The sequence below is a fragment of the Anas acuta genome, chromosome 2 (genome assembly GCF_963932015.1).
Source record: "Anas acuta chromosome 2, bAnaAcu1.1, whole genome shotgun sequence".
NCBI classification, from domain to species: domain Eukaryota; kingdom Metazoa; phylum Chordata; class Aves; order Anseriformes; family Anatidae; genus Anas; species Anas acuta.
In genome coordinates, this window is record NC_088980.1 from 37624858 (window position 1) to 37636926 (window position 12069).

At 34.0% G+C, this 12069-nt stretch overlaps 1 protein-coding gene across 10 annotated transcripts in view; it reads right to left on the reverse strand.

Moving 5' to 3' along the window:
• TBC1D5 (TBC1 domain family member 5) overlaps positions 1-12069 on the reverse strand; it is a 317841-nt gene that overhangs the window by 70911 nt on the left and 234861 nt on the right. For all 10 annotated transcript variants that reach the window (XM_068674320.1, XM_068674318.1, XM_068674325.1 and 7 more), the window contains one exon: positions 6292-6398. In XM_068674320.1, coding sequence (XP_068530421.1) covers positions 6292-6398 — 107 coding nt within the window. The remainder of the gene's footprint in view (positions 1-6291; positions 6399-12069) is intronic.

Below are 12069 nucleotides of genomic sequence, written 5' to 3' on the forward strand. Positions count from 1 at the left end.
CAAGAATTCTTCCTGAAAATATGATGGACATGGTACTTTGAAGACACTGACTATTTCACGGCGGGTTGATTACACAGTTAACTTATATGGGGAGGTTGGAATTAACGTTGGAATCGATGAGAAAGTTATTGTACTATGAGTTTGCTCACACAATATTTTTCATATTTTAAAATACACAGGTACACTGGGAATGAAGGTTCTGAAACATGTATACAAAAACAAAAAGGGTTTTTAATCTATGGTACACTTTTTTATGTGGTACTATGGCAACATGGTTATTCCAAGTAATTTATCATTAAACTCATAGCTGCCTGTCATATTTTGTTCTATTAACAAAACACAATAACTTAAATTTAAAACAGTAATTTTTAAAACAAATCATTACCTATTTACTTGGAAAGCAAAGAAAAAATATTTCAAGAATAGGAGGATAAAGATTAAATTAATACCATGTTTTTTACATCTAAATTATATGCAATTCTTCAGTTGTATAGGCCCACATAAAACACCCTAGTATGCAGTTAAAGAAAAAAAACAGTTTATTCAAATGGAGGTGTTTAGATTGCAGCTAACCTTATTGTATTTGCAAATTGAGAAGACTATCAAAATACTTTGTTTCATTATGGGGAATTTCATGTGGTTGTAAAAGTGGAGGTCAGTTTGAAGATTCCAACACATTTTCATTCATTAAAATCTATATATATTGCATTAAAAATCCAAGATTTTAATCTTTCAGACATTACAGGAAACAGAAGTTTACAAAGTAGTACCAATAAATTGCTGATAGAAAATGCATTTTTTTTTTGTTTCTCCTGATTTCTTTCCTTCCAGCTAAAGAGACATGTACTTAGCTTTTCTGGAACGTGTTTCCTTTATTGGTCATAGCCCTAGTCAAGGCAACCTGCACAGGTGACCTTACTCATATCTCACAGTGCCTTGGGACACCTAGTACTCAAAATTCATTTTTCATACACCCCCAACTCCTAATGTATGGCTGTGAATCTCCTGAAAAATCAGTTGCATTCTTCATGATTGAAAAAAAAAAAAAAGAAAAAAGGAAAAAGAAAACATTTGTTCAGCCCTCCCTCCCCCTTGTTGGTACTACTGTAACAAAATGGACTAACCACCCCATGCAGTACCTTCCTGCGTTGGTACAAATTAATGAGCTCCTAATGCCCAAACACTACCAGATTCTTACTTCTGATTGGCTGCAATCTGGTCATTAAAGCAAGGTAATTAATGCCAGATTGCACACACAATGCTAACAAACAAACAAAACAACCCCAAACCTGCTTTTCTCCTGCCACAAACAGCGAAACAAACAACACTGACATAACGGCAGCTTTCAAAGGCCAGTTGCAGTTCTACAGCAGCACCTCAGTTAATGAGTGTAGAGAAAAGGATCCATCTGAAGAAGAAGAAAGTGAAACTCAACAGCCTTTCAGGCATATGAAACTAGCTTGGAGAAAACTCAGAGACGGTGGCAGCTACTTAAGAAGAAAATTCATCCGAAAATAAACGTACAAAGAGTTCAGTTCAAAATTTCAGTAATATGCTTCCCCCTTGTCACTTATTGCTCAGATTTTGAAAAGTGTTAAAAGCTGGAATGCAAATTTCTACAGCTAATCATTACATGAGTGATCATGACCATATATTTTTGCTCAAGTTTTCTGGCAGTCCTTGTAATTTCAGTCATGATGAACTAATACAACTTACTTGAAATGTCATGTATGCTTCATCATAGATTTCATTAGAATTTAACATTCTGCAGAATATATATCACCATTTTCAATGTCAGCAAATATCTTAAAATACAACATCGAAAAAACATCAGCAGCAGTAATGAGAATATTATTAGCATGAGTAACTTCTATTTCTATTGACCAAGTACAGCCACTTTCTCTGTTTCTTTCTTTAACTCAATGGCTTATGATGAGCAGTGTGTTCATAGAATTAAACTCTTAACATATTTTACAAAAATATTACGAATAACTACAGTTAGCTTTCAGACAAAGGATGATTGTCAAGTTCTTAGTATGTAACATAAAACAGAAATACAGAAATATTCTATGTAGTGCTTTAGTTTTGTAATAAGTCATTGTGATAAGGTTAACACTTCAGCACAAAACAACATAGAAATAAGAACACCCAAAGATGAAAATTACTTTGCTTATGTTGCTGTATTAGAATTTTATTTGCTAAAGGGTGAAAACAGATTTGCAAAATTCACAGTTAACTTAAAACAATAGTTTTAAACCTTTTATTCCTAGCCCTGGCTGCCTTCAGGAAGGAAAGAACATCTGGTTATTTAAGGAACACAATATGTTCACATTTTCTATGACTTTTGTTTCTAATTGGGTTTTTTAATTTTTTTTTATTTGAACAACTCTAGTTAGAACTATGTTTTTTAATCACTTTATATTTTTCAACTGCCCTATCTCTGTATCTCTACTTTTTAATTTTGCAGACTTCGCTTTGAAAATTAACAGTGCTCCATGTTTTTTTAAAAAATGGAGGATATTGGCCACTTGTGGGATATTAAATACACAGAGACACACCTTCTGTAAATGCTTTTGGATATACAGAAAAAACCTTGCTTCATGTTCTCATTTCACATATACATACTTGCAAAACCCTGTTGTTTCATAAGAAGCTCTACTTTTATATCCGGAAGGACTGTAAGTGCATAGAAGTAACTTTCATATAAATAATTGAGGTAATTATCTGTTCAAAGAAATGTGAAACAAATACTCTGCTAAGCAGGTTAACAATATTACCCTATGCAAAGACAACAACACTGATTTGAGGTTTTCATTCTACATTTTCATAAGAACTGGAGCTAGCCAAATGCAGAAAAGGCTTAAATTCATTATTCTACATTGATCCATACTCAAGCCTATAAAATTAGTACCTCTCAGGCCCCCCTTCAGAGACAGGTGCATTTACTTTTTTTCAGCTATTACAGAGCTCCGTATTTCTATTCAGTTGCACTGGAATATATCAGGGATGTGGAATATAAAATGTCCTCTCATCCCAACTGCCAGCCAGGATCCTCTAAGTCAAAAGGAGAGTCGTCAAGCACAAATTACTTTTCATATTACTGTTATTACTGGATAATGCAAAAGCTTCTACTAAAGCTTGATTCCACAAAAGGTCAAAAAATTGTATTTGTCCATCTGTAAGAAAAAACTTCCCCCCATCTCTTAAGTAGAGCTTTCTTTTGATATTTAGCTCTTTTGATGAGGTCTGCAGTAAAGCGTAGCAAAAAAACCCAACACAGTAGGTCCATCAAGCTGAAGTTTAGCTTTCCTGATAGGCTACAAGGCAAATAAGTAAGGAGAAAACATCTGTTATGACTGAGCAAGGAAACAGAAGAAATAATGGATGATACCAAGAAGAGCAAACTCTGATTTATCTCCAGAATCAGAAGTTATGAATGGGCAGGCTGTATCAGGTCCATATTAATGACTTCATAATTTATGACAGAATTGTTCCTCAAGAATCTTTCAGTTTTATGTTCATATCACCAACCTCTCAGTCCAAATGCCTACATCTTCCCCTCAGCGACATTATTTGGTATTTACCTATCTGCAAAAATAATCTTGAAGACAACATATACTAATAAACCTTTAAGAGGCAATTCCTGTTTGTCATCACTGAGTATTTCTGCAATTCCTCTCCAGCTGAGATTAAGAGCTCCAAAGGGCAGAGAGCGAGCCTCTCCCAGATATTTGGAATGACACTAAACATACTAGATGTGTTCAACAAATAATGAAATAACCCACTGAACCATGCACCAGTCTCCCACAGAAAGGAACAAGAGTTGTCCAACTTCACACATTAAAAATCAAGTGGAATCTTGGAAGAAATGCCATACAGAACAATTCACCTCTGGCTCAAGAGAGCTAAATTGCACTGAACCAAATGTAATTTCCCATTAGAAACTAGAAGCTAGTGATGGAGAAATGCACAGGAAAACATCAAAGGAGGAAGAAAAATCATTAAGCACTGAATTTGCTAATCATCACTTACAAGTTGCACTACTGACTAAAATCTCCTTGTCTTTTCTTCCAATCTCCTTTTATCTGCTCAGGGAATAAAGGCAAACTGAATTATCTTTATGCAGATAGCAAAAAAAAAAAAAAAAAGTCATTCTAATTTTCCCACTTACACTGGCGCATATAATCTGTGTACTGATTTTAGACTCCTAGAGCACCCATGATGTCGTGTTGAGTCTTACCTTTCATTCTCTGTACTGCAAAATTTTGACAGACTTGGAAAATTTTTATATGTAGGTCTTACACCACACAGAATAACAAGCCACAGTAGGCAGACTCCCATTTCAGAAATACATTGGGTTGAACCAACATATGCTTGAAGACACATAAGTGAAACTTTAAATTACATCAAGGGAAAGATAAAAAAAACAGGTACTTAAGTCACAGCACTGAAGATATACTTCTTTCTCTGACCAGAAGGTATTTTTTTTCTTTCAGAGAGATACTTTAGAGAAGTTTAACTTCCTTGCTGAAGGAAGTCCAGACTTGTTAATGTAGTCTCAACCTAAAGACGCAACGTAAAACAAGAGGAGCTAGAAGTCCCTTTGAGCTCTTTATTCTCTAGAAATCCTAGTTTTCTAACCTTTAGAGTATTTCCCAAACAGGTAAGTACAGCTCAGAAATTAGGAGCAATCATAATTAATCATATTTAAATTGCCAGAACAACTAGCAGTTTCTGCATGAAAGACCTTTAAGCACTCATTCACCTGACTGAAGGGAGAACTACCTGAAAGATATGGTAAGATACACATCCACTGTTTTCCTGAAAGGTGTTCAAGGCACACCTGAGAGTCTGAACTAACAGAACACCAAGGCCTTATGAGCCTGACTTCACTTTAACACAAGAGAGTGAGGAGCGGAACAGTGATCAAGCTTCTTTCATGAGAAATTGATGGCTTATTTTTGCCCCCTTCTGCTGGTAGCATGACTTGTATACTATCTAGGATGCTTTGGAAGACAGCTGATTAGTAATTATTTTTTCTTTTAACATACCCCTTTCCTAAACAGCAGATTACATATTGGATTTAGTTTGATATCGCAGCACAGTTTCCCTCCCTCTGTATCTTCCATCAAAAAAACAGTTCTGTCTTGTTTTGCTAAAACAGTACATAAATAAATGCTGGGCAGCTTGATTTCACACTCTGCTGCCTGAATCTTAAGAAAAATTCTACAGATCTAACATTACAAACTCTCTTACACACTGGAAAGATGATATACTTTACTTCTCATCATGAAAGAAATCTTTGTGCCCGAGAGGAATGAAGAAAGCAGCTGTAAAGAAAGCAGCTGTAAAGAAAGCAGATTTCTGCAAAAAACTGATACAGAAACAAAGAGACATTTTTTTTTCTTAATCCATAGAAGTGTAAACATTGTTATTGAATGAAATTTTGCAGAAGACAGTGAGAGTGCAGAAGTGATGAATTTTTCACTTTCAAAGGTGACTTGCCTCAAGAGATGAGGGAAATCAGACTTTACACTGGCAGCCTCCTAATGGGACATGCTCAAAGACAGTTCAAAACTGGTAGCACAAATTCTGCTATCTGCCAAAAATCTGAATACTGGAAAGATTATTGTGTACAGCTTTGCCTTAAACATTTTTTCCACTACATTGTGTATATCCATTGTACATTATATCTACTTTGTATACACATGCCATTCTAAATCATCAAGAAGTTCACTATTTTGTAGTATAGTTGTGTGCATCAAAAACATTACATTTATATATTTTTACATTTTATTCCTGTGAATCTTTTCGAACTGTAACAGCAGATTCTCAGTTCTAATTGAAAATCATCATGTATCTATTACATACTGGGCATAAGTAGTGCTATAAGGATTAACAACGGTTAATCTCCAGAAATCTAATGAAAAATATTGTACAGATGATATTGCACGACAGTTTCTACACAGCTTACTAGCTTATTAAATAAAATATTAGTTTCAAAAGTATAGTTTATAATGAAAGATGTCTGTGCAGAATACCAAACAAAGGAGCATAAGCATCTGCAGTTTGCTGAGCTCCTGGAGAAGTTTAGCAAATTAGTAGGACAGCACCCTTTTAAGAGTAAAAAACTTGTATTCTACTCTTGTTTATCAACTCTTTCCTTCAGCTTGTCAAAGAATTTGAAACCAGAGTTTAGCCCAAAAAATGTAGGTTGTAATTAACATCATAGCATTTGCAACATTCTATTACAGAGATTTATTTCCTGTGTTTACAAAGTGAGCCTCTCACCTTTGGATCTCGGAGGAAAAGTGCTCTTAGGATAAGGGAGTGAACATCTCCAATAGGTGGATAATGCATCAGAAGTCCCAAACAGGTCTGATAATTACTTGATATCACTGTATTGAAAATGAAAAAAAGCGAAATATTACTATGTTATTTTCTGTAATCTCATTACAGTTCAGATGCAGTTGCCTTGTCCCACATGAAGTCTTTCAGAACTCAACTTATTTCATAGACATTTGTATTAGGATTCAACTCCAAATCTGGATGTCTAAATTTAGCTGTTTGTATGTGAGCTGTGCACCAAAACTCTACCAGAGCCAATGGAGGTGGAAACGATATTGTCAGTGGAGATACAGAACCCAAATCAGACACTGTTTTTTTTTCACTTACCTACAGACATCTAACTCTAAGGGTGTTATTTGTATGGTAAATTTTACTTCCAGTCCTAATTTTATGACAACTTTGTCCCGCTCTGAAAATTCTTTGCTGAAATATCTTTTTTTCGTATTCTTATGTACATGCGCACACACACGCGCACACACGCATACATACATCTGTATGCAAATGGTGTCAACAAATCCTTGATTTCTGGTAAATCAATAAACTTTTTACAAAATGCTAAGTACAAAAGGAAAAAGTTAGATTTTCATTTCAGAAATACTTAAAAGTAGAATACCCCATTAATTTAGTAGGATTTGTTACTTATTTGGGAAATGTTATGAAGTTGATTTAATCTGAACCTGTGTAAATATGCTCTGTGGCTCTCTGCTTGCTGTTGTTAACTATTTTTTTTTTTTCCCAAATCAATCTCGTTATGAGTGCAATTATTAGAGATGTCTTTTCAGGCAGGTCTGTGTAAACTACATCATTTCTTTTGCACCATCCAAATCCAGGCAATCCATCTGCCACAGCTGTCAAAGCAATGCCTGTTGCTGATGCTTGCACTGTGCAACATAAAGACAGCCTCCAACACTAATATTGTAAATAAATTTTTAACAAACTACTATTCTGAGAACTTTAGCTGTAGCAACAAATACTTCTAATCAGGCTTCTATACCAGAAATAATCCTTGCAAACATGGAATTATTTTGAATCAATAAAAGGCAAAATAAATGGTTGTTCTGTGGACGGAGATTTAAATGTTTTACTTTTTATTCTTTCATGTGAATAAGCCTCATATCCTCCTGTACCTTTCCTCCCTCAACAAGAGGATTATGGGGAAAAGATGCAGGACTGGGCAAAATGAATAATTATAATCTGTGTAGGGAACCACTTTATCATCTTCATTTCCGTTGCTGATCCGACAGCTTGTAATTTCATACATCTGCTTTCATTTGTAAAGCACTCACTTATCCTACTCATTCTTTATCTGTTCTGCCTGTTCTTTTCCTATCCTTTGTTTTTCTTGTTCATATTCAGGTACCTGTTTTTTTCTTCTTGTAGTCACAGAGCTGGCATAATGAACACAACACAATGGTCTCAGTCAGAGATCTTTCAGAGAAGCATAATACCAGCACCGCATATTACATAACCAAGCCAAGTCTCACGTGTAAATCAAATTTAAGATACTGCACTGCAGTTACGATTATGAGACCTTTTCACCAAAGTAACTAAAAATACTGAAAATGGACAGTAAATTCTACATAATTTTATAAATGATAAGTATTAAGACTAACACATTTCTCTTTGGAACACACCAGTATGTGTTTTATTTTGCAATGGAAAATTGATTAAAATCATTCTTTCTTTATGTCTCCTGGAACAGTTATTTGCTGTCTGACTGATATAGAGAAAAGTAAATATTAAAAATCTAAGTGATTTTAATGGTGCAGACTTGAGCCCTGACAAAAATTGGTATTTTCAACCACGAGACATTTACTCTAATTATTAATTTTTTCAAAATGTATAATAGAAAAGCAATTGAACAATTGAAAAAAAAAATCAAACTGTTGGGCCATGACTTCTGCTCCCTAGAATTTATATTTAATAGTGAACCCATCACTGATAAATTAAACAAAAACACAAAGCAAAAGCAAAACTTAAATGAGGAAGGTCTGCTAACTTTTATATTTATTTTATCTTTATGGTTTTCTCCATACATTCAGCTCTCCCATTTTCACATATAAATTGTTATAGAAAAGAACATCATTGCTAGTGCTCTATTTACTGAAGAATTTTGGGTTAAAGGGATTAATCTGCTGAAACACCTCTTGGTATCTTTCTTTTTTTCAAGAGGGCCAAATGCATGGCCAAATGTATGTTATTATACAACAGCCTGGCAGTTTTCTTAAAAATGATGCAGAAAACATCAGCAAAACAAAACAAACCCTCCTTTTCTGAATATTCAGACTTGAATTAAAGGGATTTCTAAGAATCAATTCTAGGATGAAATTTCTTGTAGGAGAATCTGTGCAATACCAATTTCTATCGTCTCAGCAGTAGCTGGAAGGTATTGAAGTTCAAGGGTGAAATACTGTGGCCAGCTGCCTTGTAATAGGCTTGGTGCTTGCCTATCTGTGCTCCTCCTTCACTCATTAGCTTGGCAAGAGTCACATCTGGATCCTACTCTTAGCGTGAATAACAAGTTATTGCTTTGCCAAAGGAATGTGATCAGTATTTCTTGGGAAAGCCGTAGAGAAACTCCTCTGATAGGGAAAGCAATCATACTGCCTTTAAATACTTGTTATGCAGTAATAACAGATTATGCAGAGGAACAACAAATTGCTTTCTCTCCTCTGCTTTAGATGAGATAGACTTTTCTCTGTTGGTCCAATAACCATTCCTGGATGCAAGCAGTAGTAAAAAAGGTTGAAAACATGAAAACTAACTGTACCTGTCTTCAATCAAGTCCTAATTTCCTGCCACCTGCCATTTCTTCTGAGTTTCCTGTTTGAGGCTGCCAATCCTGTATAGAGATGACTTCCTAACCTAGATATAGTGGGACTACTTCCCCCTGCTGCTTTACGCATTGCTATGTTCTATTTAGTACCCCTAAATTGAATTAAACATAGATCGTATGAACATCTTGCATGATAACAAAAATAACAAATCAACTCCTCCAAGAAGAGGCTGTGGTTTCTTTATTTCTCTTAAAATATTCAGAGTGCCTTTAGATAAGAAAAATATATGCTAATAATGTCCATAAAGCTAGGGACATAGTAAAAATATTGTTATTCAAATACTGATCAGTGAAAATTAGATCCTGGTGTAAAAACATTATTAGTTTACTATGCAGAACATGGACAGGTCTTCCAGGTATGTTCATTTTTGTCCTTCTTCATGGGAAGGAAAGTAGATAAAATAAAAACAATTTTTTTTGCACTGAACTCTCCCTTCCATTCTGATTTCACCAACAGCTGTCTATACATTCATATTAGTGAAAGAGAAGTAACATAATCATGCTTCAGATTTGGCAGATTTTTTAAACAAGTTTTTTTTTTTTTTTTTTACGTGGTTATTTTTTTCCCCCAAAAGTATTCCAGAAAATCATTTATTAAAACTCAAAGACACTTCAGTACACAACCCTACACCTGCTTTGTGAGGATTAGCACTGCACGGATAAAGCTCTGCATATTCAGTTGTTAAACTGAACAGAGCAGTTTACAGAATGGCTGTATACATGATTATGTATCTGTAATCTCTAAAATGTTCAGGTCATTTCAACTATGTGTTTGTGTATACACAGTAATCTAAAATTCTAAATGTTACCCTCTCCTTTAGTAATACATAGTTTGAGTAACAAAGAATTTCAAAATAAAAATAAAACTAAAAACATAGTAGAAATGCTGCTTTCTTAAAATCATGTCCTTGAGAACATAACAAAACAGAAAAAGATTTAGCAGTTCCCAAAACAGCAACTCCTTCTCCATCCCCAAATGTGTTGTTATAAAAGAATCTGCATCATTTTTAAACTTTCAAATGCTTTCAGTATTATATTATTATCACTGATTATGCTTGATATTTTTATAACATATTAGGAGTTCTATTATTATTCCTATTGTTTCAAAGTCTTAAAACTGAAAGTTTCCAGATGTTATATTTATAGATGATTAACATCATTGTTGTTTTTTTTTAAATAACATTTCCTTTCACCAAAGAAAGACTAGTTTTTAAAAACTTATTTGAAAATGGTTTTTAAAATGTTATAAAATCTATTCAAGCTCAAATATTAACAACAATATAAATAGGAGGGAAAAAGGAAAACTTTTCTATTACATATATATATATATGGAAAGCTTTCTTTTATCATATCAAAAACTGTGAAGGTTTCTGAGCTTGATGTTTACAATATATACAATATTATCGTATTTATGATTGGGTATTTTTTTTCACTGTACTACTAAGCTTAGAGTAACTAATTAGATCCAACTACAGAAGAAAAATATACTTATTTCAGAAAAAGTGAATGTACGAAGTATTAGCTGTCCTGATGAGATGACTTTGCATCTTATTCGAGCAAATGTACTCCACTTTAAAGCTATTTACTGCTTTATTTTACAAAATCTGGGGATTTCAAAGAAAAAAAGGGAGATTGATTTCATACAGATCCCCATAACACATTTTTAGCTCACATTTTAGTTACCTCATACCGATACTCACGTGAGTGCACCACAAAGTGAAACAAACAACCTCAAAGCAACCTTCCTTTCCCAGAAAAGAGAGGGTGCTTACAGACACATTTCTTAATTATCATTTTTAAAGGCAAATGATGGCACAAAATACAATGCTAATGTTAAGAAACAATTTCACATGCATCTGCACCATGCATCTATGCAAACATTTTAAAGATTATTTCAGTTTACTGCACATAAACAAACCAGATTCAGATTACAGAAAATGACTTGGAATTGGATAATCCTGAAACAAGCACTGATTTTGAAACCTCTACACTGAATTAAATGTCCACCTCTTTGAGAGGAATGTAAGGCAGCTCTATATGCTGCATGTTTATTAAAAAGCGACTAAAAAAACCCACATGAAGTCCTATGGCAGGCAGTGAAACAACAGTATGTGTAAAGTACATGCGTGTTATACTTTCAAGATTGGGCCCTAAAATAAGAACAACAGAAGTTGAAAACTTTATGTGTCCTAGAATACAAAATTGTGTCAAATATGTGACCTTGTTACAAGCTAAAACTTACAGATTGTATATAATTAACACCCAACAGCATGCTAAAGAATTCATATATTTAATGTCAAACATGCATCTTATTGAAAAACACATATTTTGTTGTGGCAAACTCATATATGGAATTTTTTGCAAAATATGATAGGACAGAAATAAATGCCTTTTAATTAATTATTACATATATTCTTCTTCCCATTCATAATTATACAAACTAGCAACATTTTTTAGTTTGTCTCTTTTACCAAATTCATTTATTTATTGCTTATCACTAGTCCATATGTGCAAATATCTCTGCACCTATTTCAGGTATACTGAAAGAAAATAAAATTAAGTGATCGGTTTTCTAAAGATACCGCTCTTGCATGGAATAAATGTATTTTGTAATTGCTACTCATCTCTGCATGTACATTTCCTTCACGACATAACTTGGAAATCTATGAGTCACTGTCTTGTGCATTTTCACATTTTTCAAAGCAGAAGAGCAAAGAATGTATTTCCAGTATCAGAAGATTTACTCAATTCATCGGCTTTGTCAGAAGGTGGAGCTCTATACATACCTGAATCACTGGCTTCATAGAAAATCTGCAACTCCATATAAAAACACAGAACTACTCAGAAAACAAACGTGCATTTAACTCCGAGATACAATTTGTTTC